Source organism: Staurois parvus, unplaced genomic scaffold, assembly GCF_062004578.1.
Source record: "Staurois parvus isolate SC_StPar_1 unplaced genomic scaffold, SC_StPar_1.0 ptg000152l, whole genome shotgun sequence".
Taxonomy (NCBI): Eukaryota; Metazoa; Chordata; class Amphibia; order Anura; family Ranidae; genus Staurois; species Staurois parvus.
In genome coordinates this window covers 476,218-497,762 of record NW_028317948.1, presented here as the reverse complement: position 1 = coordinate 497,762, position 21,545 = coordinate 476,218, and the positions used below count along the sequence as shown (strand labels likewise).

The window sequence follows — 21,545 nt, the reverse complement described above, 5'->3', positions numbered from 1 at the left end:
TTTTGTGACATCTCAATAATGCTGAAAATAGAAAAAAAAGGCGAGCAGCTCCTTGCCGATGTAACAATGCACAGCACTGCCATTCACCAACCTGCACACATTTGAGCATGTGGACTAGTGTGAATGAACACTTACTGTATTTTTTTTCTGCACTTTTACATACAGTAAAAGCTAAAGCAAAAACAAAAGTGACAGTTAACAACTTTAACACTAAAACAGTCCTCTTTAATGGTGAAAATAAAACAAAAACTGTTGCTGACGACTGCTCCAGCACACCTAGCATTGGTTTAGGACCAAAGCACACTACATCACTACACTGCAATGCAGACATTTGCATGTTGAGATGCATTGCGTTAGCCAGCCTATTCAAAATGAATGGGCTGTAATGCTCCTCAAAATACAAAAATTTAGTGTATGCTATATTTTTTTCAGTAACTGCAATAAACATAGCTTGCATTGTGACTTGCAGGTGCGTTGGGATGACTTTCAATTATAATGTAATTGCACCCCACCAACATGCGTACAGTGTGTTACCACGCAATGTGCTAACACACACACTTTACTACATGTTACCACAAGATGTTGCAGTGAACGAGCCCTTAGTTGGACCCAACCTCTGTCACTATTGGACAGTTTCTCCTGCATGTAAATCTGAAATGAAAAAAAATTGCAATAACTGCTAATGTACATAACAAATTATAGGTATTATAATTGAATGCAGACAATACAAGACATCTAAACAAGCTACAATGTGGTTTACAAATAGGTGACATAATAAAATTTTGAAATTTTCCACAGCTCGTGATGTTGTTGTAAAGCTGACCCAGGATAAGGTGACTGACCTAAGTGATTTCCAGTGGATCTCCCAACTACGGTACTATTGGGAAAACCGAGATGTCATGGTCAGAATGATCACTACTGAAGCCAAGTATGGTTACGAGTATCTTGGTAACTCCCCACGTTTAGTGATAACTCCACTCACTGATCGCTGCTACAGGTATGGATATAAAATATGACTGACTGTCCAGTGTTACTAAAGTAATCCTATTAATTGGAAAAAACATTATAAAGGAGTTTAATGATGTGAAGTAGTACGACATTTTACAGATCTAATAATGAACTTTATGCAGTACTTAAAATCCATCTTTAAGCCCAGTCCCTCAATGCACAATGAAATGTGTTCACTCTGATACATGCAGGAGAAGCAAAACTGCCAGAGTGCAGGATTAGTAAAAACTTTGCAACATTTATTATTAAATAAAATCCACTCTTACATGTAAACAGAAGCGCAACTTGAATGTAGGGGGAGATATTGTGTAACAGAAGGAAGACACTAGGCCGCTAATGGGAATAGCAATTGATAAACCATTGAGCCGGATCCACCAGAACTAACAACAAATGGCGGCATCTATGGCCATCCTCTATGTTCACGGCCTGTACTGGGAGCAAGGAATGGGCGGGCACTATGCGTTTCAGGGGCCCTGCCCACTTTACTAAGCACTAGTTTGCTCTAGCTGTTCCTTGTCTTTATTTTCTAAAATTAATGTGGATATTTCAGTCATCACTATTGAAGATAATGGCCATGGTGAGAATTTTAATTATATTAAAGCTTTCATGTCTCTGCTACAGAACATTAATGGGTGCTTTGAAGCTAAATCTTGGTGGCGCACCAGAGGGTCCAGCTGGAACTGGAAAAACAGAAACTACAAAAGATCTTGCTAAAGCACTGGCCAAACAGGTAATCTCTTCTTGACTTCACAGATCATTATATTTAGTTTGCGTAACCTGCAGCCTGTGTATATTTCTTCATATAAATGTAGCAAGTATATGTATCTATATGCTAAATATATTTTTTAACTTTCCTTTTGTACCATATTGTCATAATATCATCCCATGTCTATTCAATTTGGATCGATATGTCTTCAATATCACTTCACTATGTCCTCAGAATGGATCACTAAATAAGTAAAAGTTATACTTTAGCCTTTTCCAGCCTTCCAATAGCTATATGTCTTTAACAAAGTACAGTTTTCTACTCTCTGGGTTTTCATGACTGATGGAAGAAAATGTGTGATCTGCTAAAAAGTGAAAATATTTTAGGGGTTTTATTAGGCTTAGGTCTGCCTGACAGTGATCATGGGTTGCTATTAGTTTTCTGTGATAATTCAAATCAGGTTGCATGCCGAACTTGCAGCATTAATAATGTTTTGTTTAAATTTATTTGATTTATTTTGCTTATCTCTCATTAGTTTATGGTTGGGTTAAAAGTGCGGATATGCCAAGAACAAAATCCCATTCCAGCTAACCATATTTAAACTTCTATGAGTTTAGGTCAGTTAAAACAATGAGAGCTGCCTGCTATGCCTCATTGTATTTTGCATGTTTTTGGTCATTGCACATATTAATTTCTGAATAAAATCACATAATTTGTTTCCTGTGGACAATATGCAATATCTGTGACACATCTGTTACTGCACACCTCAGTTTAGAACTTTATCAATAAGCTACATACAAGTCAAGATAGCATTACATACCTTTTTGTAATTGTTTTTATATATTTAGATGATATAGCAGATAGTAAGATAGAAGCAGCTCTCTTCAACTTGTTTAGTAAGGTGTTAATCAAAAGTAAACAGCATGATAAAATGTCTTCTCTTCTTTTGATTTCCCACACAGTGCGTTGTGTTTAATTGCTCAGATGGCCTTGACTATAAAGCTATGGGTAAATTCTTCAAAGGTCTAGCACAGTCTGGAGCTTGGGCATGTTTTGATGAATTCAACAGAATTGAGGTAAAAAGGCAACGTGAAAATTTGCTAAATTCATTTTGTTTATAAATGTTTGCATTCAAAGGAATGGTCCACCAAACAGGTTCAAATGGAGGAGGGTAAAATTGAAGTTTGTAAGTCTTTATAATCTTTAGGATGCTATGTAGTTTGGTTTCTGTTGCTGTCTGTCTCCATCCACCTTCTCAAAGATCTAATGTCTAAATGTCTAATTCTTTTACCATTAATTAGATAAACAAGAATGCTATTTACCATACGTAATACCCCTTTAATATCCTTGTATGTGGTGTATTCTGAGGTTATTGACCAGGTCAGCATATGAGTGGGCTAGATGTATTTTACACAACAAAAGGATAGCCAAGGACTTTGCTATGTTGATTTTATGCAACATCACCTTGGCACTCAGGGGCCAGCTTGTTACATTTCAAAGGAGATAATTTGCAAACTTGCAAGAGTGATAAAATGCAGATTGCTCAGTCAGACTTAAAAGGACATGGCCAGAATCTACTATCTAATAACATGAAAAGGGGTATTAAGTATGGTAAATAGCATTCTTGTTTATCTAATTAATGGTAAAAGAGTGCAGTTTAGGAAATATCTGGACAACTTTGATTAGAATTTATGACTGCAGCTGTCCAAGCCCAAAAGGCATTACCTGTCACCCAGAAGATCAAAGGGGCTACTAAAAGTGGCCAATCAGAGTGATTGTCATTCTACTGAATTGGGAGAATGTGAATATCAGGGAAGGTTTTTTTGGTTAAGTTGTGACAGGAGAATATGGGTTCTATGAGAGTTTCTGATGATTGCATGAGTATTCTGGGTACCCTGTCATCTGCCTTGTCTGTACCTCTGTTTTATGGATTGTTGTTGAGCTGATTAAATGCATCTCTCTGGAAAAGAACTGTTGGACTAGTTGCTGCAGAAAAATACATTTATAAATACAATTGTCATCTGTCCAATTGAGATAAGACAACAGATCTGTCTTATGGACTGTTTCTGTGTGAACCTTCTAATTAATAAAAGACAACAGATTGTCTCTGAGCCCAATAAATCTCTCTGGAAAAGAAACGCTATAGTTGTCCCAACTAATATAAGACAACACTAATGAGGGAACCTGTCTAGCACTCTGAGACTATAAGATTAGTAGCTTAGAAATAGAGAGTTGATAACTGATGTCTCTTTGCCAATGGCGAAGGAACAGGGTCAGGGCCTATATGAGATAAAAGTTGGAATAATAAAATGTTTTTCTTTGGTTGCAGTGTAATTAAAAATTGCATTGACCACATATTTTTTGTCCTGTTGAGGGTCCATATACTGACTGAATTTGTAATTGAGAAACATGCCTCATAAATGTAATAAAATGTGGAAAGATTATAATCCCAAATTTTCATATTGTATAATGATTTTGTTGAATGCAAGATACCCTGTAACATTTTCTCTTTATCTAGGTTGAAGTGCTGTCAGTAGTGGCCCAGCAGATTCTCAGCATACAGCAGGCAATCATAAGGAACATGAAGACTTTTATGTTTGAAGGAACAGAATTAACCCTCAATCCAACCTGCTCTGTGTTCATCACTATGAATCCTGGATATGCAGGTCGAGCCGAACTTCCAGACAATTTGAAAGTATGAAAATTATTTCTTCCAAAAATCAGCACTGTACAAGGCAACAATTAAGAAGTTTTTTTATGTTGATTTAATGTAGTCGGAGCAATAAAGGCCATATCTCATTGGTTGTTAAAGGGTATTTACTTGATTGCTATCTGGACTACATTATGGAGCATTATTTGCCCTTGGTTAGCAATGGGAAACATTGCTGCAACTGTCGGATTACAAACAAATGTTGTCCTGCAGCAATCCACTGTTCAGGTGTCAGAGCCTTCTTCCAGAGCCACCAACTTGATCCTTTTCAGCTGGCTGCCTTTCCTTGGTTGAGGCAGCTTTCCCCCGATGACACATGCAGCTCTGCCTCCTAGCCGCTCAGTGAATGGTTTCTTCCAGCCTCTTGAGATATGTGACAAAATTATGCCAGGGGGCTGCTGGAGCATGAAACGTCATTTTGGTGGGGCAGCATGGAAAAAAGGAAAAAAAATAATAATTGTGGAGGGGGGAGGGGCACAGCCTGGACCCTGGGTCAATTTATGCTTTACTAGTTAAAGTCTGAATGCATAGGGTAATTTCCGTTTCAAAACTCTGAATAATATATGCATTTTCTCTAATTAATTACAGCACTTAAACCCTTATACTGTGTTTTGTTAGTGTTAGTATTAGTAATAGGTGAAGCTTCCTGGGTTTAATTCACCAAGAGTGTAGAGAATCTTGTTTGAAGTTCAGCATACCTGAGCTTTAACCTCCCTAGAGGTATTCCCGAGTGTAGCTCGGGGTAAAGTTTCAGCACCACAAGCGTTAACCCCGAGCTACACTCGGGAATAACCTGCAACGCTGCTCCGGGATCTCTTCTTCACTTACCTTGTCCTGCGCTCCCACGATGTCCTCCCTACAGTGTCCCCAGCAATGTCCTCCAGCGGATGCCAGCATCTGTCTTCTGGGTTCCATTCTCTGCAACGTCGGGATGTACGGGGGATGGAACTGGCGGGAAATTTGAAAGTTGTAAAAGTGACATTCGCTAAATTCACTAAAATCACATAGTATAACATTACTGTATCAAACCATTTCACATACATTGTGTCCCTAGTGCTTTGTCCTGTGCCCTGCCTGCATTTTTGCTGTTCTTTCTGCCTGGAAACTGAGAAATGTCCATGGCGTCCAAAAAGCATCCCTTTAGGTCAAAAGCGGTTTTAGACCAGCTAGAGAACAGCGATAGTAAATTAGAATCACTTGCAGAATTGAGTGATAATTATTTCTGGGGAAATTCGTCATCAGACTTTGCGAACTTGGCGCTGTATTTCAAATTTCAGTGTTTTTGGTTTGATTATATTATTGAACTAAATGTATTATTATATTATTATTTTTTATGATTATTTATTAAATTATAATTTATGATTTCGTGTTTCAAATTTTAACATACCCGGGATGTTTACTAGACTCTTGTTCGGACAGATTTCAGTGAGTTATTCCTAAAAGTTACAGGCCTACAATAAAAAAAATCATATTTCCATGCAAAAAAATGTACTGCTTTGAGCACAGAAATATGGTCAAAATTAGACCGCTAGGGAGGCTATGATGAATCCAATTGAAGTACATGGGGGTAAATCTTGTTGAATTCTGGCCATTGTAAGTGCTAATAGGCAAACTAGGGCTAATAGGCAAAAGAGGGACAGGAAGCTGAGTATAGCCATTGGGGATATGTACCTATAAAACAAATGAAAAAAAAATACCATACAATAAAGAGAGAGTCTTTTCTTGCGGCTTTGGGGGTAATAGTGAAAACACACAAATCCATTAAATAACATGCTTGGGGTGCCTTAAAACTGTACGTGGTGTTGCAGAACAGTATGATTTTTACAGACAGTCTCAGTAACAGCATACACCGGCAGTCACAAATAAAAAACATGCAGCGCTAGAGTAGAAAGGTCTGTCTCACGATGAAGTGTGACCACCTAGATAAATATAAACGCAGCTAGCATAAAAGTAATGGTTTTAGGCAACCAAAACTAACATTCTCCTGGTTACAAAGGTGTAAATGGTGACATAGGTGTCAAAGTCAATATATCATTGGAGTGACAAATAAATCTGTGACATCTGTGGTAGAGAGTGTGGCTGTAGAATGCACTAACCAGATAGCGCAGATAATAGCGCATTGGAGTAAAATGACCTACTCCTGGTCAATGGATCAGGAAACCTGCCGGAGTGGTGGTCATCTCTGCTGTGGTCACCAGAAACATCTGCGTCCTCTCCTGTTATGGCATTCCCAGGTATCCAGTGGAATAAACGCTCATCCAGTGTGTAGTGGGATCCTTTGGTGTCAGCGACCTCCAGAGGTGCGGTATGCGCTCAAGGGACAGGAATCACCTTCCGGGCTCAGAAATATACCCAAAAGAGAGGCTTCCGATAGTGTAATAAATTTTTATTAAGGATTAATAAACAAATAAAGCACTTACAATAGACAAATCCAAAGATGGCCACCCGTATCAAGGTGTGGACCATATGAGTAGTAGTGGTAGGTGAAGTGGCATCTCTCTAACGCGTTTCGTGGCAAGTGCACGTTATCAAAGGGATACACCGGCATACACCGGCAGCTCTTATTTGGTTGTGGAATTGATGCTTTTCTTTTACAATTAGCTTGGCTTACATACATAAGCAACATCTAAATCTGATTTATATGAATAAAAGCTTTTTTTCAGCTTTAAGAAAGACATATACTTTATTTTAACAAATAATGACAGACCTGCTTTGACTGGTAGATAGAAATTGGCCAGTAGTTCACTGCGGCTCTCCCTGTTTTTTTCCTAGGCATTATTCAGAACAGTGGCCATGATGGTCCCAGACTATGCACTTATTGGTGAAATATCACTTTACTCCATGGGTTTTCTGGATTCTAGAAGGTAAGTTCAGGCTTATATGAGCAATATACTATTTTTTATATGTCAGTGATGAAATCAGAACCAAGGTACTTCCTAAAGAATGTCTCAGCCTAGCCAAATTTAGTTTTGGATGGATTCTGGTAGGTTATTTAACTATGGAAGGGCAGAGTCCTGGTTCATGGCATGGTGGCTTTTTGTTTTATTCCTTAAAATACATAAGTAACCAATACGTGGTACAGATAGCTTGAGAACATTTTGACAGGATACATTGAATTACTATGTGGACTTTATTTTCTCAGAAGAACAAAAAACATGGTTTGCAATCTTTTAATAGCTTTTATATAAATAATAAAAGCTGGTGGCTAATGACGTTGTGCCTCCATCCCCTATTTTGCATAGACAAAGAACAAGAACATATGTGATGGGACTTTAAATGAGGTAAAACGTTTGCATAAAAAGATTAATTGCACAATGGATGAAATCTTTTTTACATAAATAAAGCAATTTATAAAAAGGTAAGCTGATTTGGGTGCATCCTTTGACTCAACACGTTTCATGAAAATAATCTCACTTCTTCAGGAGAAGATGCCCACTATAAAGTCTGTAATGCCCCGTACACATGATCAGAAAATCGTATGAAAAATACTGCTTTTGAAGCTAAGTGAACGATAATCTGATCGTTAGTAAACAGCTTTCGTCTGAAATTGTTTGAAGGGACAAGTACGAAAATATTTCTTGTGTGATACCAGATCATACGATTTTCATTAATCAGTACAGTTTTTGTTCGAAAATTCAAGTACAATACATCACTTGTGAATTTTCTTTCTGTCATGCAAGAATTTTCGTAACGTTAGTAACCTCTTCACTTTCGATATGAGACTAGTATGCAAAAAACAATACGGACGATCATTCGTCCAATATTCTCATCGTGTGTATGGGGCATTAGCCTAGAAAACAGTATCATAGAGTGTTCACAAAGTCCCCTAAAAACAGGAGGAGGGTAGAGATGGTGAAGTATTTATACATATAAATGTCCATTGATAGAACAATACTTACAAATCAGCTATATAAGAAGTCTAATAACACCTCCAAATGGAAATTGCTACCAGGTGTCTGGCCCAGGAGTTTTGGGAAGAAAAACATGGCACCCCAAGGGGAAAACCGAGGAGCAGCACCTAGAAATACATGCATCAGATTAAAAGGCCTATCTTCCACACAAACTTCCCCATGTATTATATATAATATTTAATTAAATACCAACAGACCAACAGGCACTCTATGTGTGTGTATATATATATATATATATATATATATATATATATATATTACTACAGTAGGAATATAGATCGAAAGTAAGAAACTTGTTATAAAGGATCAATGATTATCCAGTGCTGACATGTGTAGATAAGGGATCATCCCAAAAACAACTCCAGGTCCCAGAGGAAGAGAAACCTCCCTCTCAATATATCCTAACAAAGGGGGGCCACAACCTTCCCAGCACCAAATGAGCTGCAGGTGTAAGACCCAAAGAAACACCATTTACTCCCCAGCAAAAAAAAAAAGGGGGGGCAAGATGGCACCTGGGCCAAATAACACGCTAACGCATGGAGATAGCTTCCCCCCTTTAACTCTTTTTTTGCATGATGGTTGTGTCTTGTGATAGATTTGAGATATCCTCATATTCTTATGACCTCAAACCAATGTCCACTCATTGGTCATCTTTCTTTTCCATCTACCTTAATTGTTATCTTAATTTTCTTGCCCTAAGGAATATACTCCCTTTACACCTCTTTTTACATTTAGTTTTACTCTAAACCAGGGGTATTGAATTAAAATTTACGAAGGTCCAGTTAGTACAGTTTTCTTCTGGCAGAGATCAAAATCTCATGTTTGCTATACCCTTCACATCACAGCCCCTTCTTTACGTCAGTGTCGCCAGCCCCCCTTTCACATCACAACACCACTTAACATCACAGTTTCCCCCTTTACATCACAGTTCCCTCATTAAAGCAGTCCCATGGTGTCCTCTGTTCCCCTTCATACCACAGCCCCCCTTTACATTGGAGTGCCCCTTTACATTGCAGTGCCCTTTACAGCACAGTGCTCCTTTACATCACAGTGCTCATTTTTTTTTTTTTTTGTATTATTTGTTTTTTTTGTATTATTATTATACAGGATTTATATAGTGCCAACAGTTTGCTCAGCACTTTACAATATAACGGGAGACAATACAGCAACAATACAGTTCAATACAAGAGGGTTAGCTCCTTGGAGCTTACAATCTAAGAAGGAGGGGCTAGTGGTACAAAAGGTAGTAACTGTGGGGGATGGACTGGTAGGAGGAGTAAAAGATTCCATTATTAGCTGAGGGCAGGATAGGCTTCCCTGAAGAAATAGGTTTTCAGAGATCGCCTAAAGGTGAGCAGAGTAGGCGACAGTCTGATAAATTGGGGTAGAGAGTTCCAGAGGATGGGGGAGGCTCTGAAGAAGTCCTGGAGATGAGCATGGGAGGAGGAGACAAGGGAGTTAGAGAGCAGGAGGTTGTGCGAGGAGCGGAGAGTACAGGTTGGGTGATATTTGGAGACAAGATTGGTGATGTAATTTGGGGCAGAGTTATAAAATGACTTTATATGTTATTGTTAATGTTTTGAATGTTATTCGTTGGGCAATGGGAAGCCAGTGGAGTGATTGGCAAAGAGGAGTGGCAGATACGGAATGGTTAGTAAGGTGGATGAGTCTGGCGGCAGCATTCATGATAGACTGAAGAGGGGATAGCCTGCAATGAGGTAGGCCAATGAGGAGGGAGTTGCAATAATCAAGGTGAGAGATAACAAGGGAGAGAATAAGTTGCTTAGTAGTCTCCGAGGTTAAGAACGGGCATATCTTGGAGATGTTGCGGAGGTGAAGTCTACACGATTTGGACAGCGATGGGATTTGGAACTGGAAGGACAGATGGGAGTCTAGGATTACACCTATCACCCTGGCATGAGGGGAGGAACTGATGGTTGTGTTATTGATCTTGATGGAGAAGTCAGGGGAGGGGGCACGGGCTGGAGGGAATACTAAGAGCTTAGTTTTGGAAAGATTGAGTATGAGGAAGTGGAGTGACATCCATGCCGATATGTCACTTAGTAGGTTAGTAATTTGAGAGGAGACTGAAGGGGTGAGGTGAGGAGTAGAAAGATAGTACAGGATCCAGGGGGCAGGTAGTGAGACGGGCTTCTGAGAAAACTTTAGTGACCTCTTTGGTAGTAGCAAGGTCAAAAGAGGAAAGTGTTGAGGGAGCTATAGTATAAGGTATGGTAAGTGGGATGGATGTCTGTGCAGTGGATATGCCCCTATGAATTGCATCAGTCTTGTTTTAGAAATGATTTGCAATCTCGTAAGCAGTGCGTGAGGTACTGGGTGGAGGTGGAGAAAGTAGAGAATTAAAAGTGGAGAAGAGACGACGAGGACTGGATGATAAGTTATTGATGAGAGTGATAAAGTAGGCTTGTTTGGCAGCATGGAGGGAGGAATTGTATGTTAAGAAAGCAGATTTATATAGGGTGAAAGCTTGGTGAGATTTGGTTTTACGCCACAATCGCTCCAGCGCACGACTATGCCGTTTAAGATTTCTGGTGTTTTCAGTCTGCAAAGGTTGTAATGGCCGGGGCCTGATGCTTCGTGTTATTAGAGGAGCAAGTGAGTCTAATGTAGATGAAAGCAAACTGTTGTAGACAGCAGTGGCCAGGTCAGGGCAGGACAGGGGAGAGATTCTGTCATAGAGGCGGTCAGTTTCAGAGTGGAAAAGAGCAGGGTTCAAGTTGTGAAGGTTTCTGCGGGTAATTGTTTGCTGCTTGGAGGGATAGGTGTTTGAAGATGAGGACACTGTGAAGGTGATGAGATTGTGATCAGAGAGAGGAAAGGGTGTGTTTGTGAGGTTGTAAGGAGTGCAACGATGGGAGAAAACATGGTCCCATCAGAGTGAGTGTAGGACTGTGTCCATTGCGTTAAGGCAAAAGATGAGGTTAGGTTGAAGAGTTGGGATGTAGCTGGGTTGTTCACATTAATGGGGATGTTAAAATCTCCAAGAATGATAGTGGGTAGTTCAGAGGGGAGAAAGTAGGGTAGCCAGGTGAACAAATCATCAAGAAAGCGGGACACCGGTCCAGGAAGCCAAAAAATCACTGCAATCCTCAGAGAAATGGGAGAAAACAGCCAAATGCAGTGAGTCTCGAAATAAGAGAAGGATAGAGAGGAAGGGTTAGGGAGGACTTGAAAGGTGCTCAGTGGGAATAGAAGCAAACCACCGCCCCACCCCCCACCTCCTTTCTGACCACTGGGTCTGGGTGAGTGGGTACAGAGAAGGCCTCCATAGGAAAGTAGTGCGGGAGAAGAAGAATCTGCTGCTTGAAGCCAGGTTTCTGTAATTGCTAGTAGGTTAAGGGAGCAGGAGACAAAAAGTTCATGGACAGAGGTGAGCTTATTACAGACAGAGAGGGCATTCCAGAGTGCACATGAAAAAGGGAGGGTGGTTTTTGGGAGCACGGGGACTGATATTAAATTGAGTAGATTGCGGCTATTCCTGGAGGAAAGAGGGTGCCTGGTGTGGGGGTGAGATAGTGGAGGACCAGGGTTTATAACACAGTTCCTTTTTATATCACAGTGCCTTTTTAAATCACAGTGTTTCTTGTATAACACAGTGCCCCATTATGTCACAGTGCACCGTACATGACACTGCCCCTCTATATCATGGTGCCCTTTCAATGCAATCCTCCCTGCACAGTCCTACCTTCCGAAGGGCGGAGATACTTATCAGCCGGGGGTGTGCTCTCCTAAGCCTCCCTTTCGGCTGCCGCTGTCATCCTCACAGCAGGGCAGGGGGCAGGATGTACTGCAGATCAGGATGGAGGGTGAGAGCTGCCCTATTTACTATGTTAATTATTAACTGATTATCCGCTTGTTAATTTGAAATGACTCCCACTCTCTGTGCAGATCTACAGCATCTACAGCCCCATGTCCTGCTGTGAGGATGACAGCAGCAGCCAGATGGGAGACTCAGGAGAGCACACACAGCTGCTAAGTGGCAGCTGCGGTCTGGACGGGACTGTCACACTGTTTGGATTCAGACCGCGGTCTGCCATTTAGTTATCCCTGCTCTAAACACTATATATGGAAATTTGTATCCTGAAAGCCTGGCAAATTATAGTTATAACAGAGTTGCACTAATGTTTCCTCATTTTTACAACATCTTTACCTTAACATTGGAATTATATTTAAATGCATTTATTCCTTCTGACAAATTAATGACTGACTGCACTCCTTCTGTTGCTTGGCTGTCATCTGCACATCCCTTCACAGCTGAGTCCCCTGTAACAAAGTTTTATTACCTGTTGATCATGCTAGTAGAACTGGTATTTTTCCACTTACTTTAACAGGTTGAAGTTTCCAGCAAAAGTGGCAGTTAAAGTTTGAGCAAACTATATTACATGACTGGGAGTGTTTGGAGTGTTTGGAGACAGCTTTTATTAATATGGCTTAAATGGAAAAAAAAAATTATATATATATATATATATATATATATATATATATATATATATATATATGGAATTGCTTAAAGGATAAGTTCACCTTTTAACAAAAAATAATAAATGCACATTTTTGCAAAAAAATGTGCATTTATTTTTTTCTGTTTCTGGAGCCTCTGAAGCATGTCAAATCAAATTGAATAGCAGATCGCTGGTGCCATGCAGGTCTCCTGCAGACCTGTCAGTGTATCTGTGTGCCCATGCAGAATTTCCCGTACAGGCAAGCAGATACTTACTGACAGGAAGACTCAATGAGCTACCACAGCACTCCACAATGCTGTTATTTCATTGAGAACTACAAGCCAACAGCTGCAAAGGCTGTCGGAACTTGTAGTGTTTTCATTCACAGAATACTGTGAATGAGTGACATGGCCAGGCGGGCGGAGCCCCACACTGCCGCGTTTTTTAAAAATTGTTACAGCTAGCGGTGGGGAGAAGATTCCCCGCTAGCTGTCACAACGGGGATCGGGGGGTGCGGGGGGTGCTCCATTCGTAACATGTTACATGTTACACCCTGAATATGGGTGTAACATGGTATGAAAGGTAAACTTATCATTTAAATTGTGCTAGCTGAAATTGGGCTTTAATCTGTTCCTTAACCAGTTGAGGAACTTGGGCTTGCCACATATACCCAAAAAAATTAATCAAAGTATGCAAGGTATACAATATGTATTACTAGCTGTCCTTCTGCACTGCTGCCACCCCCTTCTTCTCATTTGCTAGCAATTTCTGTCTGTCAAAATGACAACTGGGAGTTACTGTGTAGATACAGCAGCTATTACAGCTGTTACTGTTTGTTTGTTTGTTTAACATTATATTAGCGCAACGGTTTATCAAGCACAAATTTTCAGAAAAAAATACTAAAGTTATTATTGGGTGCACAAATGCAACATATTACCCACATTTTTTGTTAAAGTATAAAAGGTGAGGTTGCACTGAGTAAATAGATAGCTAATATGTCAACACAAGCTTGTGAAACTGCAACAAACTTTGCTAACCTAAATTTTCCAAGTTCTTGGATGTGACTTTAATTTTTTACTTTTTTTTTTTCTAATACCTGATTCATATCACACAGGAGACCAAAAGTGCCCTTTGTGATATAATGTTGTTATGACAAATTCTCTTCAATTAGACAAGGGGCAAAGAATCTGAGAAAAAAAGGACCTAAAGCGGTCGTTCTACAGATAGCCCTGAGAAAAAAACAGAAAAACACTCAGGGTGATAGCTGTTCCCCTGCACCAGAGCAAGGGCCTATAATGACACCAATTCCTTCCTCTAATTCTAGCTCTCTCTCAAATGCACAACAGATGGTCTCTCTGACTGAGGTAGATTTCACCTAAACTCTGTCTGGTTTCAATAAAAAAAGCTGGTCTTCAGGGCCCAAATACTCTTCTGCCTCTACACCACTTGAATCTATTAAGGAGTATGACCCTGAACCTCCCAAACTTTTCAAGTTACATATTGCGGAAGATGAGATGGATGCAGAAGAGGATCCTGCAGAGGACTTTTTCGCATCTTGCATTTTATGAGGCACAAGCTAAAGCTTTACACCACAGTTAGTGCAAAGCACTAACTGTGCTTTGCAAAAGCTTTCCCAGCAAAGCTTTTTCCAGTGTCCAGTCACCTGAAGGTAGTAGTATATAACCCATGCTCTATTATTTTCTGGGTCCTCTTCTGTACTCCAAGAAATGGAATTTACTGGTAAGTTAAAATTACTTTGTTTTTAAATAAATTTGCAATGCTTTGTAGCAGAATCATAATTTGATCGTCATATAAATAGGATTATTTCTTAGATAAAATGTATTGCAAAATGTATCAAAGTAGTAAAAAAATGTTTTTTTTTAGTTTTGTAAATTTGTTTGTTTCTGTATTGTAAAATAACACTTTATCACTTAAAAAAAACTCTTGCTTTTGTATCTTAAAAATAGCATAAATATTATTTTATTGTCTAAACTAATAGCAAAGTTATTCCAAATAAATAGGTCCATAGCTGAAATGTAAAAATTGCTCTGGTTCATAGAAAACAGGATGACAATGCTGCTGTGTGATTTCACTGTAGAACAAACAAGGTTGTCATCTGTTAAAGTAACTGAAAAAACAGATCTTCTGACAGGATCATCATTTGATAAAACTATGTTACAGGGGAGACTAAGGAAAAACAAAACTGCTTTGGAAATACTTTGTCATATGTCATATTTTACACTGTTTAGAATTCAACTTTAAGAACAAATTCTTGAATGCAGGAATTTTTCATGAACTTCAACTGTATTGTGTGTAAAAGCTAGGCTTTTGTACAGCACTCACAGAAAGCTGATGTTCGCTGATAGATATTTGACTTACTGCTGTGTGACCAACATTTTGCCCACTCTTCTCCTATTTGTGATACTTTTTTTTTGGGGGGGGGGCAGGTACATGGTTTTAACAAGTACCCACACCCACTCCTGGTAAGATCACCACGTTGGATCCACTGAAAGTTCTCCCCCCTCACCCACAACCTCCTGGGACACATCATAGGCCCCATAAAGCTGTGGGACCATTCACAAAGCTCAAGCGCGCATGTGAGAAGCTGGCTTTGAAACTGCAAGGAATCACAGGTGGCTGCCCACAGAAAACATGCCGATGCCGGGGACCTTAAGACCGTCAAAGAGCTGGTGAGGTCAGGCGAGTGTCCTTTTATTAATGGTCAACAGCTGCAGTACTTGTAGCTGCTGACTTTTAATTTTTCCAAACAAGGTGAAAAACCGCTTAAAGTACACTATTCGAAAAAAAAATTAAAGGAACACTTTGCAAATACATCAGATCTCAATGGGGAAAAATATCATGCTGGATATCTATACTGATATGGACTAGGTATTGTGTTAGGAACGTAAGGATGCCTCATCGTTTGATGGAAATGAAAATTATCAACCTACAGAGGACTGAATTCAAAGATACCCCGAAAATCAAAGTGAAAAAATGATGCAGCAGGCTAGTCCATTTTGCTGAAAGTTCATTGCAGCAACTCAAAAAGGTACTCAGTAGTTTGTATGGCCCCCACGTGCTTGTATGCATGCCTGACAATGTCAGGGCATGCTCCTAATGAGACAACAGATGGTGTACTGCGGTATTTCCTCCCAGATTTGGACCAGGGCATAACTGAGCTCCTGGAAAGTCTGAGGTGCAACCTAGTGGCAACGGATGGACCGAAACATGATATCGCAGAGGTGTTCTATTGGATCTAGGTCAGGTGAGCGTGGGGGCCATTCAATGGTATCGATTTCTTCATCCTCCAGGACTTGCTTGCATACTCTCACCACATGAGGCTGGGCATTTTTCGTGCACCAGGAGGAACCCAGGACCCACTGCACTAGCGTAGGGTCTGACAATGGCACCAAGGATTTCATTCTGATACCTAATGGCAGCCAGGGTGCCACTGTCTAGCCCAGGGCTTGAAATTTCCACTCACCTGCTCGCCAATGGTGAGTGGAAATTATGGTGGGGGCAAGTGTGTCCCCCATGGCCGTCTTAATGAGCAGGCTTGGAGCTCAGGCCGGATCTGTCATTGGCACTGAGAGCCATCAGACTGCTCAATAGCTGAGCGCAGTGAAAGCAAAGCAAGGAGTGTGTGCCTTGCTCTCTGCCTCCCCCTAGAGTGCAGTACCCAGATCTGTGAGTGAACAACGGAGTACTGCAACTTTTTATGGGGTGTGTGTGTGTGTGTGTACGCGTACATGTGTGAGTGTTTGTGTGTGTCTGTGTATGCATGTACAATTGTACATGTGTCTGTGTGTATGTACATGTATGTGTGTGTACATGTGTCTGTGTGTGTGTACATGTGTCTGTGTGTGTGTGTGTGCATGTACATGTCTGTGTGTTTGTGTGTATGTATGTACATGTGTCTGTATGTACATGTGTCTGTGTATGTATGTACATGTGTCTGTGTATGTATGTACATGTGTCTGTGTATGTATGTACATGTGTCTGTGTTTTTTATCTGTGTGTATGCATGTCTGTACGTGCCTTTGTGTGTATACATGTGTCTGTATGTGTGTACATGTGTCTCTGTGCGTGGGTGTTTGTTGGTGACGAGTAACTCTAAGGCCTGGCTAGTAGCTCAGGACTTGAAATTTTAAGCCCTGGTCTAGCCTGTAGAGGTCTGTGCGTCCCTCCATGGATATGCCTTCCCAGACCATCACTGACCCACCACCAAAACGGTCATGCTGAACAATGTTACAGGCAGCATAATGTTCTTCACGGCTTCTCCAAACCCTTTCACGTCTGTCACATGTGCTCAGGGTGTACTTGCTCTCATCTGTGAACAGCACAGGGTGCTAGGGGCGGACCTGCCAATTCTGGTGTTCAATGGCAAATGCCAATTGAGCTCTATGGTGCCGGGCAGTGAGCACAGGACCCACTAGAGGACGTCGGGCCCTCAAGCCACCTTCATGAAGTCTGTTTCTGATTGTTTGGTCAGAGACATTGACACCAGGTCATTTTGTAGGGCTCTGGCAGTGCTCATCCTATTTCCTCCTTGCACAAAGGAGCAGATGCCAGTCCTGCTGATGGGTTAAGGACCTTCTATGGCCCTGATCAGCTCTCCTAGAGTAACTGCCTGTCTCCTGGAATCTCCTCCATGCTCTTGAGACTTTGCTGGGAGACACGGCATACCTTCTGGCAATGGCAAGTATTGATGTGCTATCCTGGACTGCCTGTGCAACCTCTGTAGGGTCCAAGTATCGCCTCATGCTGCCAGTAGGGACACTGACCCTAGCCAAATGCAAAACGAGTGAAAAAGTGAGAAAAGATGAGTAGGGAAAAAAATGTCAGTGGCCTCCACCTGCAAAAACCATTCCTGTTTTGGGGTCATCTCATTGTTCCCCGTCTAGTGCACCTGTTGTTAATTTCATTAACACCAAAGCAGCTGAAATTGATTAACAACCCTCTCTGCTGCTTAACTGACCAGATCAATATCTCCAGAGTTTAATTGACTTGATGTTATACTCTGATTAAAAAGTGTTCTTTTAATTTTTTTGAGCGGTGTATTTACATTTTCAGATAATAAAATTTTTAAATAAAACAAAAAATATAAGCAAATGTTATTTTTGAACATTGCATCTGAAGAAAACAACAAATACAGTAATAGCTATTAGCTTTGCATATATCTTGTTGAGTTTTTGCTAGATGTATTTTACAGGATTAAAAAAAATAAGTGTGCCCCTCATCCCCAGTCTTTTACATTGGTAACCCTCAAATCACTGACTTTTTATAGATCAGCAGAAATTTGCCTTTGCATTGTCAAGGGAAACTGCAGTGCAATGCCTAGGGAGAGTGCAGTGTTTAGTTATTCAGCTGATCTTACTGTTACACCTCAGCTTAAATTGGGTTGACTGTTGAAAATAATGGCAATTCAGCCTTTACATACTGTACACCAAAATGAACACCAAGACTTCTATTATTCTTATTCCTGAGCCTGGCTATTATGTCAAGCTGTGCATCGTAAGTAGAAAAAACAGGGCCAAGGGTGTAAACGTTGTGCCAGCCCACAGTATAGCCAGAGAAGTCATATTTTAGCAAAAGAGCTTTCTTTTTAAGCAAGCAAATAATACAACACACTTAAAAAATAGACATGACTGCATGTAGTCAGGTGGTCTTTTTTCTTGTTCCTTGGGGGCCCCCTCAGGTACCAATGGTCACACCTGGACACAGCCACAAGATTTCTGAAAGTGAATGCACTCAAGTCACCTCAGTTGCGATTGCAAACACTGCAGCTTTATTGGCATAACATCAGGGTTTTTATACTATAGCCTTTGGGCAGACCCACTTTCAAACCATTCAATCAAATACATGCACATTATCTTTACCTTAACTCAACAATTATTTGTATGATGTCTGTATTTACACTCAAGTTTCTGCCTTATCTTTCACACCATATCTGGCCTAAAGGCCAAACCATGGCTATAATCTGGCCCAACGCCCAAGCTGTGGTTACAACTTTTCAGAAATGAGAGTAAAGGTTATCTCCTTTTTTGTAAAGTTTACAAAAACACTAATTTCTACATAAAGCTGGCATAGACAGTTTTGTTAGTGTGTACAAACTTCATATATACTGTATATGTATGTTAAACAAGCATCTTGTATTAGTGTGTACAAAATGGATTCGGTTATATTCCATTAATCCTTTCAATGACTGCACTATGACTGACTATTTATTCCATTTAAATGGAACATCATCACATCAAATAGAGGCTTTGCTTGATCATTCTCTATATTTCTCGACTAAATAATGCAGTTGAGAGATGAACTACCCTGATTACCTTGTTGCCTAAAATATATAATGCGATTAACACTTTAATACTGTCCTGTGTTACCATTCAGTTAAATTGCTCTGTACAAGTATTGACTCAAATTCTGATCCATGACTGAAGTAATCCTTTCAGCAGAGAAAATTAACATGTTCTCTAGTTTTAATCTGCAATTTCAAATAAATCCCGCAACAGCTTCAGGGCCTTATATTTTTTTAACAAAAGCTACCCAATTAATCTGTCATTTACACTTTCCAACGTTTTGCAAACCATAAACTCTATGCTGTGACACAACACATTCAAGAAGAACTGCTTATCTGGATAATCTCCTTATATTCTGACATTCAGGAAATATAGGAATACATTTGGAAATATGCCATGTATTTAGAAAGAACCTGAAATGTGTTTTGTTACAGATAAACTTTTTTTCAGATAAAAAAAAGAATGCAAATAGTTGTACCAATTAAAAAAAAAGATGGTGTTTTGGGGACTGTAATGCCAGCAAGCAGCAGATTTATTGTGAGGTTTAGCTGGCAAGATAAGTTTATGGTAATAAATCATATGTATCTTATTTAAGATTAACAGCACAAGAGGGATACTTTGAGCCTTCAATAAATATTGAACTAGTTAAAGGAAGACTCTGTAGAACAATAATTTAGTACAGAAGAGCAAAAAACTTTATCCATGTCTGCTTTTTATTTTTGTATGAAAGAAAAGAGGCAATAAATGTACTGCAGTCTCTAGAGTACTAGCCACTGAGTTGCAACAGAACAAACCCATGTTTCCACTAGCCAACTTGTATGAAGGAGGGCACATTAGTAGAAAGAATTGCTATAAAACTGCCTTGATATTGGTGTCTCATCCTTTCTGTACAAAGGGGGAGATTTACTAAAATTGGGGCACTCAGAATCTGGTGTAGTTGTGAATGGCAGCCAATCGGCTTCTAACATCAGCTTGTTGACAATATAGCCTGGAAGCTGATTGGTTTATAGGCAACATTGCACCAGATTTTGCACTTTCTAGTTTTAAAAAATAACCACCAAAGACTGACTAATGCTGTATTAATAGGCAGTAATATCTGGCACCCCCCTAGCCTTCACCTCAGCATGAGGAGATCTCATTGGACAGTGTTACTGCTCTTGACCAGCCAGCTTTTGGGAGTGAAGGTTTCTTATAACATGTCACTGGTAATGCACTCCACAAAGAACAGAAATCCAATCACTCTTTAACTTTGAGCTACAAATAAAACTTTTCTCAGATTATGTTGTGCTGCTGTTGATTGCAGACATGAAATTGTCATTACACTTAATGCAGGTTCACCCATCATTGGTCCTTGCCAGCATGTCCCTTTCTTGGATTACAGAGTGCTCTAGGAAGCAATTTGCTACATTACCATCCAATTCATGCCAGCTCATTTTCATGCAGCCTTTATGTGATTTCAATTCATGCAAATTGCAATTAAATATTTCCTATGATTGTCAGCCAGTCTATTTACCTGTATGCACCTGTATGCTGTTGTTTAACCTTAATAGTATGTTTGAAAATGCCATAATTATGAACACTGAATTTGAGTTTTCTTGGGCTGAACCATCCAATAGACACAGGCTTTTCATAGCAGGTGGTAAAGAGACAGAAAATTACATGCAGAAAGAAATGTAAATCTTCAAAAACTGGGTGAATAGAGGGTTGAATTATATTAATTTGCAATATTTTAACTGTACCTGATTTTTTTGGCCTGGTCACAAAAAAAGTTAAAGGAGAACTAAAGGCTTTTCATTTTGCATAAAGATAACCCCTGTCAATTGTTTTGTTTTTTGTTTTTTTTTACCATGTGTCCCATTGGGGAGACTTCCCATTACTTTCTGCCTATAACCAAAACCAGAAGTGAGAGGAAATCCCTCCAAAGTGAGCAAACGCATGGTTATCACCAGGGTCACCAGGACTAATGTTCTCACTGAAAGATTTCCCCTCTATTACTGTTTCTGGGGACAACCCAAAATTTGGGATTTTCTTTTACTTTCACTGCTACTAGTAAACATGACAACCAGAGAGGGTGAATCTCCCTAATGGGGGACACAGACAGTAATTAAAAAAGCATGTATGGAGATTAAATCAGCCATATGCTTTTTGTATCTTTTTAGGACTCTAGAGGATCTCCAAAACTCTGAGTCAGGCTGAAAAAAAAAAAAAACAAGCCGTCCTGTGATTTAAAAAAAAAACATAGCTCTAGATTTAAGGAAAACTTTTCTCACATAACAGTAGCCATGTCATTCCATGTTACTTCAATTCTAAATTCTATAAAATGTAGAGAATTAAGTAATACTCCCTGGCTTAGGCTGGGTCTGGCACCTCAGAGGGGTCCTACCTATTCCCCTGCTATCAGAAGTAGGCCACAACAGTTGCCAGCTAGTGGAATATTTATTGTAA

The 21,545-nt window shown here is 39.8% G+C and overlaps 1 protein-coding gene across 1 annotated transcript in view; it reads left to right on the top strand.

Annotated features, from left to right (window-relative positions):
- Window positions 1-21,545, top strand: part of DNAH3 (dynein axonemal heavy chain 3) — a 213,068-nt gene that overhangs the window by 26,729 nt on the left and 164,794 nt on the right. Inside the window, exons 4-8 of the mRNA XM_089674783.1 lie at window positions 799-997; window positions 1,630-1,738; window positions 2,677-2,790; window positions 4,233-4,409; window positions 7,197-7,288. Of these exons, the coding sequence (XP_089530909.1) occupies window positions 799-997; window positions 1,630-1,738; window positions 2,677-2,790; window positions 4,233-4,409; window positions 7,197-7,288 (691 nt within the window). The remainder of the gene's footprint in view (window positions 1-798; window positions 998-1,629; window positions 1,739-2,676; window positions 2,791-4,232; window positions 4,410-7,196; window positions 7,289-21,545) is intronic.